This window comes from Homarus americanus, unplaced genomic scaffold, assembly GCF_018991925.1.
Source record: "Homarus americanus isolate GMGI-L3 unplaced genomic scaffold, GMGI_Hamer_2.0 scaffold10933, whole genome shotgun sequence".
NCBI classification, from domain to species: Eukaryota; Metazoa; Arthropoda; class Malacostraca; order Decapoda; family Nephropidae; genus Homarus; species Homarus americanus.
Window position 1 is genome coordinate 15617 of NW_024751034.1, and position 22001 is coordinate 37617.

General features: G+C 42.5%; 1 protein-coding gene across 1 annotated transcript in view; it reads left to right on the forward strand.

The window, feature by feature from the left end:
* LOC121854524 (SLIT-ROBO Rho GTPase-activating protein 2-like) overlaps positions 1-22001 on the forward strand; it is a gene marked incomplete at its 5' end in the record, with an annotated part of 39070 nt that overhangs the window by 11065 nt on the left and 6004 nt on the right. Inside the window, 8 exon segments of the mRNA XM_042349198.1 lie at positions 305-318; positions 321-344; positions 347-396; positions 1132-1208; positions 1210-1286; positions 1289-1318; positions 5572-5620; positions 6273-6370. Coding sequence (XP_042205132.1) covers positions 305-318; positions 321-344; positions 347-396; positions 1132-1208; positions 1210-1286; positions 1289-1318; positions 5572-5620; positions 6273-6370 — 419 coding nt within the window.

A 22001-nucleotide genomic window follows, 5' to 3' on the forward strand; every position in this document is an offset into this window, starting at 1 on the left:
AAGTAACTAGTCCATTGTTTATCACTTACAAATATTAAAAACAATTAAATTAATGTTATAAGTATTATTCTCACTTACAAACACTTAAACAATATTCTCTACTCTTCACCACAATTACAAGCTTCTCTCTCTCTTTTACAGGTACTTTAACGGCTGCACCGTGGGCTGGTGTGGTGCCCATAGTACATCCTTCTTTACTCACACAGCCAAACTATCTCTCTCCATAACAAGGTTTTATTTCCCGGAGTTTGTCTGAATTCTTTTATTTTCCGCAGTTTGTCTGAATTCTTTTATTTTCCCGCAGTTTGTCTGAATTCAGCCGAAAAACATGATGGATCCGCACAACCTGCCATCTGTTTTGGGCCAACACTAGTTCCCATACCTGAGGAGGACAAGGTAATTACTCTTATTACTAGGAAAAGGTGGAGAATGAAACACCCAGACAAGAACAAGAGAAGCGTGTAAATAGCTTCTTGATATTTACCTGAAGCTGCTACGCCGGAATTATTAAATTTTTTTTATTTTTTTATTATTTTTTCGTTCTGACGGATTTGTCGAGTCATTTATTATTATCATATCGGTAATTTAGTTGAAAGTTTGTTGTTGTTGGTTAGGTTAGGTTAGTTTATGTTACGTTAGTTTAATGTTATATTACGTTAGGTTACGTTGGGATAACTAACATAATAATAACCCACTTCTTACAGGTCCAGTACCAAATTTAGTTAGGTTACGTTAGGTTATTGTTGTGTTAGGTTATGTTACGTTAGGTTACGTTGGGATAACTAACATAATAACAACCTACTTTTACAGGTCCAGTACCAAAATTTAGTTAGGTTACGTTTGGTTAATGTTGTGTTAGGTTATGTTACGTTAGGTTGACGCTTGGGATAACTAACATAATAACAACCTACTTCTTACAGGTCCAGTACCAAAATTTATTAGTTACGTTAGGTTATTGTTGTGTTAGGTTATGTTACGTTAGGTTACGTTGGGATAACTAACATAATAATAAACCCACTTCTTACCAGCAGTCACCAAAATTTGGTTAGGTTACTTAGGTTATTGTTGTGTTAGGTTATGTTACGTTAGGTTACGCGGATAACTAACATAATAATAACCCACTTCTTACAGGTCCAGTACCAGAATTTAGTGAACGAGCTGATCAAGAACATCATCATCTTTAGCGAGGACATCTTCCTAGCGACGGGCGCCACACCCACAGAAATACATCTCCCGTGACTCCATAGACCTTGAGGCCGAGGTGGGGACGCCTTCAGGGGCTCACGACGGACGTCGACTAACCGCCAATCGGAGGACGGTAAGTCGTGAATTGGTACCGGTTTATGTGATGTTTTCCTGGATCGTTGAGCGAGTTATTTCATCTATATTGATGTTTTAATGAGGTAGTCAAGGAGTAAGTTTATCTATATTGATGTTTTAACGAGGTAGTTAAGTGAGTTCATCAACGTCGACGTCTGATTTAACAGGAGCCATTTTTCTTGTTTTCATGAATTGTCGTATAAAAAATATCCCATTGCTTTTATTACACTGATATCCTGCATTATCCGAGATGCCGCTTAACCCGTAAATTGTATCCGTTCGCCTTTTCACTATCCGAAAACCCTATTTCATGTAGTGTGTTTGTGTGTTTGCTTTGCTTGTGATTAATTTATTTGTTTTTGTTTTTTGCGTTTGTTTAATTGTTTTTGCCAATAATTTGCTTTTGTTACAGCTAATGTATTTGTTTGTTGGTCTGAGGTTAGTGGACTTTGAGACACCCTGTACAGTATGGCACACTACTTATGACACCACCTGTACAGTATATATATGACCTATGACACACCCTGTACAGTATATATGACCTATGACACACCCTGTACAGTATATATGACCTATGACACACCCTGTACAGTATATATATGACCTATGACACACCCTGTACAGTATATATATGACCTATGACACACCTGTACAGTATATATGACCCTATGACACACCCTGTACAGTATATATGACCATGACACACCCTGTACAGTATATATGACCTATGACACCCTGCACAGTATGACCAAAACCCTGCACAGTATATATGACCTATGACACACCCTGCACAGTATATATGACCTAGACACACCTGTACAGTATATAGACATGACACACCCTGCACAGTATATATGACCATGACACACCCTGTACAGTATATATGACCTGACACACCCTGTACAGTATATATGACCTATGACACACCCTGTACAGTATATATGACCCAGACACACCCTGTACAGTATATATATGACCCATGACACACCCTGTACAGTATATATGACCTATGACACACCCTGTACAGTATATATGACCTATGACACACCCTGTACAGTATATATATGACCTATGACACCCTGTACAGTATATATGACCTATGACACACCCTGTACAGTATATATGACCTATGACACACCCCTGTACAGTATATATATGACCTATGACACACCCTGTACAGTATATATGACCTATGACACACCCTGTACAGTATATATGACCTATGACACACCCTGTACAGTATATATGACTCACGACACACCCTGTACAGTATATATGACCTAACACACCCTGTACAGTATATATATGACCTATGACACACCCTGTACAGTATATATGACCTATGACACACCCTGTACAGTATATATGACCTATGACACACCCTGTACAGTATATATGACCTATGACACACCCTGTACAGTATATATGACCTATGACACACCCTGTACAGTATATATATGACCTATGACACACCTGTACAGTATATATAACCTATGACACACCCTGTACAGTATATATATGACCTATGACACACCCCTGTACAGTATATATGACCTATGACACACCCTGTACAGTATATATGACTTAGCACACCCTGCAGTATATATGACCCAGACACACCCTGTACAGTATATATATGACCTATGACACACCCTGTACAGTATATATATGACCTATGACACACCCTGTACAGTATATATGACCTATGACACACCCTGTACAGTATATATGACCTATGACACCCTGTACAGTATATATGACCTATGACACACCCTGTACAGTATATATGACCTATGACACACCCTGTACAGTATATATGACCTATGACACACCCCAGCAGTATATATGACCTATGACACACCTGTACAGTATATATATGACCTATGACACACCCAGTATATATGACCTATGACACACCCTGTACAGTATATATATGACCTATGACACACCCTGTACAGTATATATGACCTATGACACACCCTGTACAGTAAGACCTGCAGTATATATGACCTATGACACACCCTGCACAGTATATATGACCTATGACACACCCCTGTACAGTATATATGACCTATGACACACCCTGTACAGTATATATGACCTATGACACACCCTGCACAGTATATATGACCTATGACACCCCCTGTACAGTATATATATGACCTATGACACACCCTGTACAGTATATATGACCTATGACACCCTGTACAGTATATATGACCTATGACACACCCTGTACAGTATATATATGACCCATGACACACCCTGTACAGTATATATGACCTATGACACACCCTGTACAGTATATAAGACCTAGACACACCCTGTACAGTATATATATGACCTATGACACACCCTGTACAGTATATATGACCTATGACACACCCTGTACAGTATATATGACCTATGACACACCCTACAGTATATATATGACCTATGACACACCCTTACAGTATATATGACCTATGACACCCTGTACAGTATATATGACCTATGACACACCCTGTACAGTATATATGACTTCATACACCCTGTACAGTATATATGACCTATGACACACCCTGTACAGTATATATATGACCTATGACACCCTGTACAGTATATATGACCTATGACACACCCTGTACAGTATATATGACCTATGACACACCCTGTACAGTATATATGACCTGACACACCCTGTACAGTATATATGACCTATACACACCCTGTACAGTATATATATGACCTATGACACCCTGTACATATATATGACCTATGACACACCCTGTACAGTATATATATGACCTATGACACACCCTGTACAGTATATATGACCTATATACACCCTGTACAGTATATGACCTATGCACACCCTGTACAGTATATATGACCTATGACACATTACAGTATATATATGACCTATGACACACCCTGTACAGTATATATGACCTATGACACACCCTGTACAGTATATATGACCTATGACACACCCTGTACAGTAAATATGACTTACGACACACCCTGTACAGTATATATGACCTATGACACACCCTGTACAGTATATATATGACCTATGACACACCCTGTACAGTATATATATGACCTATACACACCCTGTACAGTATATATGACCTATGACACACCCTGTACAGTATATGATATGACACACCCTGTACAGTATATATGACCTATGACACACCCTGTACAGTATATATGACCTATGACACACCCTGTACAGTATATATGACCTATGACACACCCTGTACATTATATATGACTTACGACACACCCTGTACAGTATATATGACCTATGACACACCCTGTACAGTATATATATGACCTATGACACCCTGTACAGTATATATATGACCTATGACACACCCTGTACAGTATATATATGACCTATGACACACCTGTACAGTATATATGACCTATGACACACCCTGTACTGTATATATGACTTACGACACACCTTGTACAGAATATATGACCTATGACACACCTGTACAGTATATATGACTAATGACACACCCTGTACTGTATATATGACTTACGACACACCCTGTACAGTATATATGACCTATGACACACCCTGTACAGTATATATATGACCTATGACACACCCTGTACTGTATATATGACTACGACACACACCTTGCAGTATATATGACTTACGACACACCCTGTACATGTTGTTGTAGCATGTAACTTATTCAATCAATGATCGATCATAGTCTCCGATGCCTGATCAAACATCTTTAGGAGTATTGACAGAAACATTTCAGTACAGTAGAACGTTAATGTAGTTGTGTTAAGGTGATCGTTAGAGGCAGACCTAATTTACCTTGTCTTCGGCTGAGAATTGATTGATTTTGAGAAATTTTACTTGTACTATCCATCCTAACCTAACCTAAACCTACCTAACGTAACTAACCTAACCCTAACGTAACGTAACCTAACCTAACCCTAAACCTACCTAACGTAACCTAACTTAACCCTAACGTAACCCACACTAACCTAATCTACCCCAACCCTAACCTAACCCTAACGTAACCTAACCTAACCTAGCATCACAACCCAACCCAACCTAACCTAACCCTAACCTAGCAACGCGTCAAGCAATTAAAACCCAAATAACCTTAACTAATCGGCCATTACCCAAGACGACACACACACAACTAGACCACCTAACGACTCTCCGCACCAGTTAGTATACTTGTTTTGTTCACGTGCATGTTGTTTGATCGTGTCTTTATGCTTTCGTTGCAGATTCTGTGTTTAGAGACAGAGACATTACGCTACAGATCTTTGGAAGTAAGTTCATCTGTTTTGTGTGCTAGCGAAACCTTGATATAATGGATTTTTCTCAATATAGTTCGTTATATTGAGGTTTTAATCCAGACCCTCGATAATGGACTTTCATCTCTATATAGTTAGATTATATGGAGGTTTTGCATCTAATGGAACCTTGATATAATGGATTTTTCTCCAATAGTTCGTTATATTGAGGTTTTTACATCTAATGGACCCTCGATATAATGGACTTTCATCTCTATATAGTTCGTTAAATTGAGGTTTTAGTCCCGAACCTCGATATAATGGACTTTCATCTGTATATAGTTCGTTATATTGAGGTTTTACTTTTTGTTTAGTTTTGCTTGTTTGTGTGTTTGTTTGTTTGTTGTTTCTATTTGGATCAACTAGTACATTAGCCCCCCTCCCCCCATCAGCTTAAGTCACCTGATGGTTAAAAAATATAATGCTTCCTGGGGTTAGGTTAGGTTGCAGTAAGCTTGCTCTAAACTTTCCCCAGATGACTAAAGCTTATCCTAAACTTTCCCCAGATGATTAAAGCTTTCCCAAAATTTTCCCCAAATGACTAAGCTTTCCCAAAATTTTCCCCAAATAATTAAAGCTTTCCCCAAAATTTTCCCAAATGACTAAAGCTTATCCTAAACTTTCCCCAACAGAGGCGAGATTCTTGAAGCCATCGCACAGTTTGACTTCAACGCCGGTCTGAACAGCGAACTAAGCTTCAACAAAGGCGATGTCCCGTTCTACCTCCCAGGTCTCTGAAGGCAAACAGCCTCATTCCAGACAAGTATATACTGCAAGATTAGGTAAGTCCAGAGGCAGTTCAGGTGAATGGTAAGAACTAGGATGATTTACGGCGCTTCGTTTAGGTCCCTGGGTGTCGTTGGTTAGATCGCGCCTCTAGTTCACCCAGTTAAACTGGTACCATGGCTTAGTATACGTTGTACTATATCCACACCGCCTCTGATAAACAATCGTGTCTCCAAGTTCTTTGTTTTATAGTTTAATTACTTTTATATTTAGCTTCCCTCATTTTAGCTGCAGGTGTGTGTTAATGATAGCTGTAAATAGTTTGTTTAGCTTTTCTCGATAATTTAACTGTAGGTGTGTGTGTGTGTATGTGCTTAGGTTTATAGCTTCCTTCATCATACTTTAGCTGTAGGTGTTTGTGTTAATGATAAGCTTAATTAATTTTATATTTAGCTCTCATCTCGATAATTTAACTGTAGGTGTGTGTGTTAATGATAGCTTAGGTTTATATTTAGCTTTCCTCATCATATTTTAGCTGTAATAAGTAAGTTATATTACAGAGATGAAGACAAAGACCGTCTGAGTGATCGGAGGCGGAAGTCCCACGAATGGCTTCCTCATCCTCGAGTCCATCTTATCATCCTCCACACAACAGTCCTCCGGTCATCCGGCCACGTCGCTGTGGCGGCCCAGCCCTCTCCTCCCGGCCTCAATGCAGAGTCATAAGTGCCTATAGCGCTTCCCCCAACCCCCCCCCTCACCACTGAATACATTCGTTGGTGAATTTAACCCGACTCGCTTCCATGGCGCTAGTTAATCTTAGGTTATGCATTGTATTTAATCGCATAGTTTAGGCCTGTGCATGTTGTGTAGCGTGAGATTATCACACAGTGTGGGGCAGGCGGGGTAATGACGCTCCATCTTGCCCACGGTGGACGTCACGCTCGTTGACGGACTTAAATCTCCCGTCCTGTCCATGCGTGTGGGGGATGTGCCGGCGTTGGACCCATTACCACTTTTATTCCCCTTCCTGGGACTCTTGTGGGAGCCCAGTGAGCATGACAGGCTAGGCGGTGCCTCCTCCTCGCTGGGGCTAGACTCGGCGGGGCGTCGGACGGGGCACAAGCAGGCGGGGGGCGCCCGACCTCTCCGCTGCAGGCACCCCAGGGCAGGCCTCCTCCCCACCCCCCCACACTCCCTTCAACACGGGGCTTCTCTCCCTCTCAGATGTGTCAATGCTCGTGTCCACACAGAGGAGGTAACATCTTAGTTGGTGTGTTAGGAAGAGTTTATTAAGTTCTTTTGGTTAATTTTCTTGTTTAAGTTTAATATTGTCGGGTTAGTCAAGATTTTTTGGAGGAAGCCGTGCTTGTAGCGGACAACACTGGGGCCTCACCTCACCAACAGGGGCAGTCAGTGGTGGTGAAGGAAGACACAGTGTTTGTTATATACTACACAACACTGGGGCCTCACCTCACCAACAGGGGTCTAGATCAGTGGTGGTGAAGGAAGACACAGTGTTTGTTATATACTACACAACACTGGGGCCTCACCTCACCAACAGGGGCCTAGATCAGTGGTGGTGAAGGAAGACACAGTGTTTGTTACACACACAACACTGGGGCCTCACCTCACCAACAGGGGTCTAGATCAGTGGTGGTGAAGGAAGACACAGTGTTTGTTATATACTACACAACACTGGGGCCTCACCTCACCAACAGGGGTTAGATCAGTGGTGGTGAGGGAGACACAGTGTTTGTTATATACTACACACACACTGGGGCCTCACCTCACCAACAGGGGCCTAGATCAGTGGTGGTGAAGGAAGACACAGTGTTTGTTATATACTACACAACACTGGGGCCTCACCCCCTCACCAACAGGGGTCTAGATCAGTGGTGGTGAAGGAAGACACAGTGTTTGTTATATACTACACAACACTGGGGCCTCACCTCACCAACAGGGTCTAGATCAGTGGTGGTGAAGGAAGACACAGTGTTTGTTATATACTACACAACACTGGGGCCTCACCTCACCAACAGGGGCCTAGATCAGTGGTGGTGAGGAGACACAGTGTTTGTTATATACTCACAACACTGGGGCCTCACCTCACCAACAGGGTCTAGATCAGTGGTGGTGAAGGAAGACACAGTGTTTGTTATATACTACACAACACTGGGGCCTCACCTCACCAACAGGGGTCTAGATCAGTGGTGGTGAAGGAAGACACAGTGTTTGTTATATACTACACAACACTGGGGCTCACCTCACCAACAGGGGCCTAGATCAGGGTGGTGAGAAGGAAGACACAGTGTTTGTTATATACTACACAACACTGGGGCCTCACCTCACCAACAGGGTCTAGATCAGTGGTGGTGAAGGAGGCACAGTGTTTGTTATATACTACCACACTGGGGCCTCACCTCACCAACAGGGTCTAGATCAGTGGTGGTGAAGGAAGACACAGTGTTTGTTATATACTACACAACACTGGGGCCTCACCAACAGGGGTCTAGATCAGTGGTGGTGAAGAGACACAGTGTTTGTTATATACTACACAACACTGGGGCCTCACCTCACCAACAGGGGTCTAGATCAGTGGTGGTGAAGGAAGACACAGTGTTTGTTATATACTCACACAACACTGGGGCCTCCTCACCAACAGGGGTCTAGATCAGTGGTGGTGAAGGAAGACACAGTGTTTGTTATATACTACACAACACTGGGGCCTCCACCTCCAACAGGGGTCTAGATCAGTGGTGGTGAGGAAGACACAGTGTTTGTTATATACTACACAACACTGGGGCCTCACCTCACCAACAGGGGTCTAGATCAGTGGTGGTGAAGGAAGACACAGTGTTTGTTATATACTACACACAACATGGGGCCTCACCTCACCAACGGGGGTCTAGATCAGTGGTGGTGAAGGAAGACACAGTGTTTGTTATATACTACACAACACTGGGGCCTCACCTCACCAACAGGGTCTAGATCAGTGGTGGTGAGGAAGACACAGTGTTTGTTATATACTACACAACACTGGGGCCTCACCTACCAACGGGGTCTAGTCAGTGGTGGTGAAGAACCAGTGTTTGTTATATACTACACAACACTGGGGCCTCCACCAACAGGGTAATCATGGTGGTGAAGAGACACAGTGTTTGTTATATACTACACAACACTGGGCCTCACCTCACCAACGAGGTCTAGATCAGTAGTGAAGGAAGACACAGTGTTTGTTATATACTACACACTGGGGCCTCCCCACCACCAACGGTCTAGATCAGTGGTGGTGAAGGAAGACACAGTGTTTGTTATATACTACACAACACTGGGGCCTCCACCTCACCAACAGGGGTCTAGATCAGTGGTGGTGGGAAGACACAGTGTTTGTTATATACTACACAACACTGGGGCCTCACCTCACCAACAGGGGTCTAGATCAGTGGTGGTGAAGGAAGACACAGTGTTTGTTATATACTACACAACACTGGGGCCTCACCTCACCAACAGGGGTCTAGATCAGTGGTGGTGAAGGAGACACAGTGTTTGTTATATACTACACACAACACGGGGCCTCACCTCACCAACAGGGGTCTAGATCAGTGGTGGTGAAGGAAGACACAGTGTTTGTTATATACTACACAACACTGGGGCCTCACCTCACCAACAGGGGTCTAGATCAGTGGTGGTGAAGGAAGGACAGTGTTTGTTATATACTACACAACACTGGGGCCTCACCTCACCAACAGGGGTCTAGATCAGTGGTGGTGAAGGAAGACACAGTGTTTGTTATATACTACACAACACTGGGGCCTCACCTCACCAACAGGGGCCTAGATCAGTGGTGGTGAAGGAGACACAGTGTTTGTTATATACTACACAACACTGGGGCCCACCTCACCAACAGGGGTCTAGATCAGTGGTGGTGAAGGAGAAGACACAGTGTTTGTTATATACTACACAACACTGGGGCCTCACCTCACCAACAGGGGTCTAGATCAGTGGTGGTGAAGGAAGACACAGTGTTTGTTATATACTCACACAACACTGGGGCCTCACCTCACCAACAGGGGTCTAGATCAGTGGTGGTGAAGGAAGAACAGTGTTTGTTATATACTACACAACACTGGGGCTCACCTCACCAACAGGGGTCTAGATCAGTGGTGGTGAAGGAAGACACAGTGTTTGTTATATACTACACAACACTGGGGCCTCACCTCACCAACAGGGGCCTAGATCAGTGGTGGTGAAGGAGACACAGTGTTTGTTATATACTACACAACACTGGGGCCTCACCTCACCAACAGGGGTCTAGATCAGTGGTGGTGAAGGAAGACACAGTGTTTGTTATATACTACACAACACTTCACCTCACCAACAGGGGTCTAGATCAGTGGTGGTGAAGGAAGACACAGTGTTTGTTATATACTACACAACACTGGGGCCTCCACCTCACCAACAGGGGTCTAGATCAGTGGTGGTGGAAGGAAGACACAGTGTTTGTTATATACTACACAACACTGGGGCCTCACCTCACCAACAGGGGTCTAGATCAGTGGTGGTGAAGAGACACAGTGTTTGTTATATACTACACAACACTGGGGCCTCACCTCACCAACAGGGTCTAGATCAGTGGTGGTGAAGGAAGACACAGTGTTTGTTATATACTACACAACACTGGGGCCTCACCTCACCAACAGGGGTCTAGATCAGTGGTGGTGAAGGAGACACAGTGTTTGTTATATACTACACAACACTGGGGCCTCACCCTCACCAACAGGGGTCTAGATCAGTGGTGGTGAAGGAAGACACAGTGTTTGTTATATACTACACAACACTGGGGCTCACCTCACCAACAGGGTCTAGATCAGTGGTGGTGAGGGAAGACACAGTGTTTGTTATACTACAACACAGGGCCTCACCTCACCAACAGGGGTCTAGATCAGTGGTGGTGAAGGAAGACACAGTGTTTGTTACACACAACACTGGGCCTCACCCCACCAACAGGGTCTAGATCAGTGGTGGTGAAGGAAGACACAGTGTTTGTTATATACTACACAACACTGGGGCCTCACCTCTCAGGGGTCTAGATCAGTGGTGGTGAAGGAAGACACAGTGTTTGTTATATACTACACAACACTGGGGCCTCACCTCACCAACAGGGTCTAGATCAGTGGTGGTGAGGGAGACTGTGTTATATACTACACAACACTGGGGCCTCACCTCACCAACAGGGTCTAGATCAGAACCTCTACACCACAGGCTAGATCTGGTGGTGAAGGAGAACACAGTGTTTGTTATATACTACACAACACTGGGGCCTCCCTCACCAACAGGGGTCTAGATCAGTGGTGGTGAAGGAAGACACAGTGTTTGTTATATACTACACAACACTGGGGCCTCACCTCACCAACAGGGGTCTAGATCAGTGGTGGTGAGGAAGACACAGTGTTTGTTATATACTACACAACATGGGGCTCTCACCAACAGGGGTCTAGATCAGTGGTGGTGAAGGAGACACAGTGTTTGTTATATACTACACAACACTGGGCCTCACCTCACCAACAGGGGCCTAGATCAGTGGTGGTGAAGGAAGACACAGTGTTTGTTATATACTACAACACTGGGGCCTCCTCACCAACAGGGGTCTAGATCAGTGGTGGTGAAGGAAGACACAGTGTTTGTTATATACTACACAACACTGGGGCCTCCCTCACCAACAGGTCTAGTCAGTGGTGGTGAAGGAAGACACAGTGTTTGTTATATACTACACAACACTGGGGCCTCACCTCACCAACAGGGGTCTAGATCAGTGGTGGTGAAGGGAAGACACAGTGTTTGTTATATACTACACAACACTGGGGCCTCACCTCACCAACAGGGGTCTAGATCAGTGGTGGTGAAGGAAGACACAGTGTTTGTTATATACTACACAACACTGGGGCCTCACCAACAGGGGTCTAGATCAGTGGTGGTGAAGGAAGAACACAGTGTTTGTGACGATGGTAAGGGTGGAACTGGTCATTTCCCCGGAGCAAATTCCTCAGACTTCAAACCCAATTTAACGCCCTTCAATAACACCCCAGACTATGGGATATAATTGGAACTAGATGTCCCTATTTGGCTATATTCCTATTACAAATATAACCAAATAGGTATGTTATCTGTTATCATTCCTCTATTAATGATAACAGTCCATGATAACTTTTTTTTTTCTATTTTTTGAGAAATTTTTTGGTAGTAAATTTTTGTGGGTTAATTTTTTGAGTTTCATTTTATTAATTTGTCTTAAACGTAACTAAATTGATCCTAAGTTGTAATGTCAGACAGTAAAGAAATTGTGTACGGTAAACAAGTACACATTAACTTATCCTTTATTGTTTATAGTAATTCTTTTGTTTGCTTCGTTTTTAGAGGTGTACAGAAAAGGGCTGTGTCATGTGATTAAGTTAAGTTTTATTTCAATAATTTTTGTTCTGGTTTATTATTGTTTTCGTGAAGTTAAAACCTAAGTCAATAAGTCGAAGCTGTCGGCTACGCTGGACGGTGATTTGTAATTGCTAACCTACGGTGCGGAATCTGGGACCATCTTTGCTAGCGGCAGAGCGTCATCCACCTTATCTATGTGAGTCTCCGTCTGCCCCGCATTCATCCTGTCTTGAAACGTCATCGGAGACGTTATACCCGTAACAAAGATGGTTCTGCCGTTCTTAACCCCCCTCCCGTGCCCCCCCCTACCATAAAGAAATACTTCACTTAAGGCTGATTTTCTTCTCTTATGACTAGTAGAAAGAGCCTTACCCTCCCGTCCCCTGGTATTAGGTTGGCAATTACAGGGTCGTTCGTCTAGCAGTGCCCAATTGAGCCCATGCTAAGTGCGTTAAAAAAAAAAGCCTCCCTCCTGTGAGCCTTTGCATGTCTACCTAAAACGCACTCCTCTATAGCCACACTCACACCCATACACAACACACCTACACCTTCTATAAGTGTGGTTTGGCGTGTATATTGTTCACTAATACTACAATGGCTTTTAAAACTATATTCTTGTTGTGTAGATGAGGTAGTTATATCCATCCTTAACCCAGCAATTGCTTGGTTAGGTAGTTAATTTACCCTTTCAGTAGGTAGATAATTATACCCCCTTCGATGTACAATAAGCCGAAATTTAATACTTTTTGGTTGGTATATTTTTATTGTTTTATGTGGATAACAAAATATAATATATTGATGTATATTTCCTCTCTTGCGAAGTCTTCAATCTCAACTTGTGATTCAACTCTGGGTTTGGACTTATTGTTGGAACGGATGGAAATTTGATCGGAGAAAGAGGAGAATCGATCAGCTTGGCCTTTGTGATCACCCTTGTTGCGATGGTATTAAAAAGCAGATAGAATTTTAGCCGACATTAGCGATGACTCTATCTTAGCCTGACCACATATAAACCCAGGAGCAATTATCATGAAAGCCGTCAGAAATTAAACCCCTGATAGCTTCTACTCTCCATGGGTTTAAGAGGTTTAGGTTTAAGACGAGGATTAAAACACCCCTTCGGAAAAAAACTGCGGAAATAAATTAGAATCGAGTTGCTTCTGGAATCCAGTCGATATAAGGCATTGGATTCCTTTGGATCGACCTACTAGATATTCCTCTATACCTAAAAGGGATTCGATCCTTTACTCTGCGATATCGTGTCATTTATCACCATTAAATTTCTCGTATTAAGTGGATTAAAGGTTGTTAGGATAAAATTTTGAACATGTTTATAAATACTTTTGTTTGTCTGTTTTGTAAGCAAGAGATTTAATCCCTTCTCTCTTGTCATGTGGGTTTTATATATAGGATTATACGCGTCATTCCTTGGATATCGTAGTTTTTTATTTATTTTGAGTTTTAAAATGCGTTGAGTGTGTGTATAGAAAAATTTCTTATCTTTTCCCCTGCAGTAATTGGGGACCTGGATGTTAATTGATTTCTGGTTAATGGTTAGCCAGTGCAGTTGGTTAGTTGTCCGGTCTTCCTGGGTTATTCCTTGATGGTGGGTCATACAGCTCGTTAACTCGGGGTGTGGTTGTTGTGTTGGTGACAGCTTCTACACCTTAAACACTGGGTCATACAGCTCATTAACTCAGGGTGTGGTTGTTGCGTGACAACAGCTTCTACACCTTAAACACTGGGTCATACAGCTCATTAACTCAGGGTGTGGTTGTTGCATTGACGACAGCTTCTACACCTTAACACTGGGTCATACAGCTCGTTAACTCAGGGTGTGGTTGTTGTGTTGGTGACAGCTTCACACCTTAAACACTGGGTCATACAGCTCATTAACTCAGGGTGTGGTTGTTCGTTGACGACAGCTTCTACACCTTAAACACTGGGTCATACAGCTCATTAACTCAGGGTGTGGTTGTTGCTTGACAACAGCTTCTACACCTTAAACACTGGGTCATACAGCTCATTAACTCAGGGTGTGGTTGTTGCGTTGACGACAGCTTCTACACCTTAAACACTGGGTCATACAGCTCATTAACTCAGGGTGTGGTTGTTGCGTTGACGACAGCTTCTACACCTTAAACAAATTCACACCCAGGTGGCTATCGTGCCGTTAATTCTCCACCACAAATTCAACCATTATTACTATTACAGCGTAGGTAATGGCGGCCTGTCAGCGTGTAGATTATTTTTTTTTTCCGTGCTGCGTCAATCTGGATAACTAGCCCAAACTAAGCGTCCAGACTCACGTTGAAACACAAGACGTATTGAACGATTTAATACGGCAAAGAAAGTGATCAAAGGTGTATTAACATTGTTTTTATATATACGTTCAAGCTCCGTTTATTTTCATAAATATTTCATTCCAGAAAACTGTCCGTAAATCTGGTCCACTGTATATTCATAAATGCCTGTGTTTTACATCTCACGGTTTTTTTTTTACGAATCTGATTTTTAAGTGTCTACTGATGTAGCGTCGGGTCGTAAAAAAAACATTTCCAAATCGATCATTATTAAATCAAACAACGGAATTATTTCAAAACATCGCAATAGCCTTGTTTACGAACCACTATCGACACAATTTACCCCAATACCAATTTACGGATGATCGCCCTGGATGGAAATTTTACGTAAATCTCGGCACGTAACTGTATTTGGTGTTTACTCCTTCCCCCACCCCGACACCCCCAACCTAGAGAAGCCCCTTTCACCATCTCCTCTCATGACTGTGTAATGAATGTGTTTTCGCATTTTTTTTTTTAGTCTACACGTTATTTTTTTATTCATATAGATACGTAGTCACATAAATATTAATAGTCTAGTTAATAATAAAACAAAGCTTAGGGACGCACACGTACGCCCCAGAGAATAATTTTACGATTTTGTGTGACTCGACTTGACGGCTGACGGATTTTGACCACCGAGGCAGCAGTAGTCGAGGCGTTTATTTTGAAATTCATCGGACCCCTCGGTAAAGCTACTCTCGGAGGCGTGTCATTATAATTCATAATAAATTATAGTATACATTTCTATAACTTCAAAAAATAATATACTTGTACTATCAAATTACAATACCAAAATTAGTCTTTTTTTTTCTGAATTGAATCAAAATTAATTAATTGACTTTTATAAGTATGGTCACTTATAATTACTTAACAGTGATTTAAGTAGATAACATTTCCACTCATTCATTGCACTTTTGTGTATATTAAGTGTGAACTCAAGTAGACAGTTCAGAATATCGGTGTTGACGGCAGCCGATGACAGTGTTATCGAAACAAAACAGCTTGCATGACTACACTTGTGTGTTAAACAATAGGCCAAGCAAATGGTGTGTGTTTTTGAGTTGATGATGATGATACTATGTCTATAATGAGCATAGGAGGAGCATAACTGAGTGAGCATTATTGAAGAGTGATAATTTTACTTTATATTGAGCATAGTAGATTGGAGGAGCATAACTGGGTGAGCATTATTGAAGAGTGATAATTTTACTTTATAATGAGCATAGTAGATTGGAGGAGCATAACTGGGTGAGCATTATTGAAGAGTGATAATTTTACTTTATATTGAGCATAGTAGATAGGAGAAACAAACTTATTGAGCATAGTAGATTGGAGGAGCATAACTGAGTGAGCATTATTGAAGAGTGATAATTTTACTTTATAATGAGCATAGTAGATTGGAGGAGCATAACTGAGTGAGCATTATTGAAGAGTGATAATTTTACTTTATATTGAGCATAGTAGATTGGAGGAGCATAACTGAGTGAGCATTATTGAAGAGTGATAATTTTACTTTATATTGAGCATAGTAGATTGGAGGAGCATAACTGAGTGAGCATAATTAAAGTATGCTAATAAATTATAGTTTTGTGAAAGTTGAATGATTGAGATTAAGAGTGGATGAAGATGACATGACAGTGAGGTGATGACATGACAGTGAGGTGAAGATGAGATGACAGTGAGGTGAAGATGACATGACAGTGAGGTGAAGATGACATGACAGTGAGGTGAAGATGACATGACAGTGAGGTGAAGATGACGTGAAAAGATAGACGTGAGGTGAAGTGACATGACAGTGAGGTGAAGATGACATGACAGTGAGGTGAAGATGACATGACAGTGAGGTGAAGATGACATGACAGTGAGGTGAAGATGACATGACAGTGAGGTGAAGATGACATGACAGTGAGGTGAAGATGACGTGACAGTGAGGTGAAGATGACGTGACAGTGAGGTGAAGATGACATGACAGTGAGGTGAAGATGACATGACAGTGAGGTGAAGATGACGTGACAGTGAGGTGAAGATGAGATGACAGTGAGGTGAAGATGACATGACAGTGAGGTGAAGATGACTGACAGTGAGGTGAAGATGACATGACAGTGAGGTGAAGATGAGATGACAGTGAGGTGAAGATGACGTGACAGTGAGGTGAGATGACATGACAGTGAGGTGAAGATGACATGACAGTGAGGTGAAGAGATGACATGACAGTGAGGTGAAGATGACATGACAGTGAGGTGAAGATGACATGACAGTGAGGTGAAGATGAGATGACAGTGAGGTGAAGATGAGATGACAGTGAGGTGAAGATGGACATGACAGTGAGGTGAAGATGAGATGACAGTGAGGTGAAGATGATGACATGACAGTGAGGTGAAGATGACTGACAGTGAGGTGAAGATGACATGACAGTGAGGTGAAGATGACATGACAGTGAGGTAAGATGACATGACAGTGAGGTGAAGATGACATGACAGTGAGGTGAAGATGACATGACAGTGAGGTGAAGATGACATGACAGTGAGGTGAAGATGACATGACAGTGAAGGTGAAGATGACATGACAGTGAGGTGAAGATGACATGACGGTGAGGTGAAGATGACGATGATTTAACCCTTGAGTACGATGATTTAACCCCTTGAATACGATGATTTAACCCTTGATGCGATGATTTAGCCTTGAGATGCGATGATTTAACCCCTTGAGTATGATGAATTAACCCTTGAGTACGATGATTTAACCCTTGAATACGATGATTTAACCCCTTGAGTACGATGATTTGTCTGGGTACAATGATTTATCCTCTTGAGTACAATGATTTAGCCCCTTGAGTACGATGATTGCTTATGAGTACAATGATTTAGCCTTAGTACAATGATTTAGCCCTTGGAGTACGATAATTTAGCCTTAGATGCGATGATTTAGCCCTTAAGTACGATGATTTAGCCCCTTAGTACGATGATTTAACCCCTTGAGTACGATGATTTAACCTAGTACGATGATTTAACCCCCTGAGTACGATGATTTAACCCCTAGTCGATGTTTTAACCCCTTGAGTGCGATGTTTTAACCCTTAGTCCGATGATTTAATCTCTTGAGGATGATGCTAATTTAGAGTACAGTGTATTAACCCTTGAGTAAGATGTGTTAACATTTTGGTCCGATGTTTTAACCCTTGAGTACAATGATTTGACCCTTGAGTACAATGATTTAGCCCTTGAGTACAATGATTTAGCCCCTTGAGTACGATGATTTAGTCCCTTGGTACAATGATTTAGCCCCTTGAGTACAATGATTTAGCCCTTGAGTCGATGATTTAGCCCTTAGTACAATGATTTAGCCCTTGAGTACAATGATTTAGCCCTTGAGTACAATGATTTAGTCCTTGGAGTACAATGATTTAGCCTTGAGTACGATGATTTAGCCTTGAGTACAATGATTTAGCCCTTGAGTATGATGATTTAGTCCTTGAGTACAATGATTTAGTCCCTTGAGTACAATAAACCATGTAAAATGTTTTACCCTTGAGTACAATGCTCATCCTCAGAGTACAGTGCATTAACCCAGTGAGTACAATTATTTAACCCCTTGAGTATAATGTGCATGTATAAAGGTGTGTGTGTGTGTGTGGTAGGAACAGTGTGTGTGTGTGTGGTAAGAACAGTGTGTGTGGTAGGAACAGTGTGTGTGTGTGTGTGTGTGTGTGGTAGGAACAGTGTGTGTGTGTGTGTGGTAGGAACAGTGTGTGTGGTAGGAACAGTGTGTGTGGTAGGAACAGGTGTGTGTGTGTGTGTGTGTGTGTGGTAGGAACAGTGTGTGTGTGTGTGTGTGTGGCAGGAACAGTGTGTGTGTGTGTGTGGTAGGAACAGTGTGTGTGTGTGTGTGTGGTGGTAGGAACAGTGTGTGTGTGTGTGTGTGTGTGTGTGTGGCAGGAACAGTGTGTGTGTGTTTGGGACAGAGGAACAATGTGTGTATGGTAGAAACAGTGTGTGTGTATGGTAGGAACAGTGTGTGTGTGTGTATGTGTTAAGGACAGAGGAACAATGTACATATAGTAGAAACAGAGGAACAATGTATGTATGGTAGGAACAGAAAATATACAACAATATACGGTGTCAACAAGTTCTGCATGAGCCACCCTGCCATCACTGGAGAACGATTAAAACCAAAACCAGATAAAATTAATAATCTCAACCTAAAAAAAAAAACCCAAGACATTATAGTTCATAGCTATTGGGGGAACTAACCTACAGTTGCAGTACATTCATACAGGGTCCACGTTTTATAACAGGAGGGAGTTTTGCATCTGGATTGACACTTGGCTGAATATAGTTGAGAATATGATTGGAGAGAGTGAAATAGGTCAACGACCATTCCACGGTGAAAACACTGCCTCTCGTCCAATCGGAGAAGTTGATCGTCGGACGGTATGGTTAGTACTTTGGATGGGTGACCAGGTGCTGTTGGCGTTCTTGTGGGGGTTGGATTGGTCGGATGAGTCGTCCCTGTGAGTGAGGCCTTGGGGAGGAGAAGTGGATTGTCTTGTCCTCATTGACGGACTTTATTTTGGCGGATTGACGTCTTACTGGTCTCCGTCCGCTTATTCTGGGACGCCCATTCTGGCCAGATTCGTCTAATCGTCAACCACTCGCCAGATTGGCGTCCTAATCAGTCACCGTCCGCTTATTCTGGCCAGATTGGCGTCTAATCAGTCACCGTCCGCTTATTCTGGCCAGATTGACGTCTAATCAGTCACGTCCACTTATTCTGGCCAGATTGACGTCTAATCAGTCCCGTCCACTTATTCTGGCCAGATTGACGTCCTAATCAGTCCCGTCCACTTATTCATTTCTAATCGTCTCCTTATTCTGGATGGTCCTAATCGCCCGCCAATTGCAATCAGTCACCGTCCACTTATTCTGGCCAGATTGACGTCTAATCAGTCACCGTCACTTATTCTGGCCAGTTGCGTCTGTCCCCACTATTCTGCCAGATTGGCGTCTAATCAGTCACCATCCACTTATTCTGGCCAGATTGACGTCCTAATCAGTCACCGTCCACTTATTCTGGCCAGATTGACGTCCTAATCAGTCACCGTCCACTTATTCTGGCCAGATTGGCGTCTAATCAGTCACCCGTCCGCTTATTCTGGCCAGATTGGCGTCTAATCAGTTACCGTCCACTTATTCTGGCCAGATTGACGTCCCTAATCAGTCACGTCCACTTATTCTGGCCAGATTGGCGTCCTAATCAGTCCCGTCCACTTATTCTGCCAGATTGACGTCCTAATCAGTCTCCACTATTCTGGAATGCGTCTAATCGTCCCTTATTCGCAATTGCGTCTATCGTCCCGTCCACTATTCTGGCCAGATCGTCTCTCCCGTTTCGCCATTGCGTCAATCTCCGTCCTATTCTGGCCAGATTGGCGTCTAATCAGTCGTCCACTTATTCTGGCCAGATTGGCGTCCTAATCAGTCACCGTCCACTTATTCTTGGCAGATTGGCGTCCTAATCAGTCCCGTCCATTATTCGGCCAATTGCGTCTAATCAGTCCAATTCTGGCCAGATTGGCGTCCTAATCAGTCACGTCCACTTATTCTGGCCAGATTGACGTCTAATCAGTCACCGTCCACTTATTCTGGCCAGATTGACGTCTAATCAGTCACCGTCCACTTATTCTGGCCAGATTGACGTCTAATCAGTCACCGTCCACTTATTCTGGCCAGATTGGCGTCTAATCAGTCACCGTCCGCTTATTCTGGCCAGATTGGCGTCCTAATCAGTCATCCGCTTATTCTGGCCAGATTGGCGTCCTAATCAGTCACCGTCCACTTATTGTCGCCCCACCCACTTATTCTGGCCAGATTGGCGTCCTAATCAGTCACCGACCACTTATTCTGGCCAGATTGGCGTCTAATCAGTCACCGACCTTATTGCAGATTCGTCTAATCGTAACCGTCCACTTATTCTGGCCAGATTGACGTCCTAATCAGTTACTCATCGTCTTTTCGTACTCTGCTCTGTCCTCTGGTAATTACTGTTGCCAATTCTCTCGTTTATTTCATCTCTTTTGACTTATTTTTACTATTTCTTCCTATTTCCATCTTCATTTCTTCCTATTTCTCCCCTATTTCACACTTTATTTCTTGCTGTACACATACATACATACATACATACATACACACATACATACATACACACATACATACATACATAGGGTAACGGTAATAACTCGCTCCAATGTCGTCCTTTAAGACGTGGTCTGGGGTCAGAACGTTAAGCCTAAATAGAGGTGATTATTTTAGCTCTTTATCCCTTGTGTAGTGACGATAATATTGACGTCGTGCGGAAATAATTTGTATAGGAGAGAATTTTTTCATTGGACGGTGAAAGCTCAATTTAATGGGGTATTGATGGAAGTTCATTATATCGAGGGTCCGTTAGATACAAAACCCCTACATAAGAGACTGTACCGAGAGAAAAAAAAACCCATTGTGCTGCGATTTTAAAACTAGATAAGATACCCCATAGCTAAGACCCACCAATGGGGGTACGAGACGATCCATCCTCCCCCCGTGACTACACCCCGCGCGGACGACCAAAAACCCGACTGATCCTTCACTTGACTTTTTTTCTTTCACCCAAGAGAAAAAATAAATAAAAATCCCCCAAAAAATCAATCAATAACTGAAACTAAGTGAAGAGCAATAACGTCATCTTTTATAGCTTGATGGTTCCTATGGGTGTATAGATGTCGTGGTGATTTATGTGATCGTTGTGTTTATATATTTTGGTAAATATTGAGTTTTGTGTCAAATTAGAGTCTAAAAATTAGGTTTTGTGTCAAATTAGAGT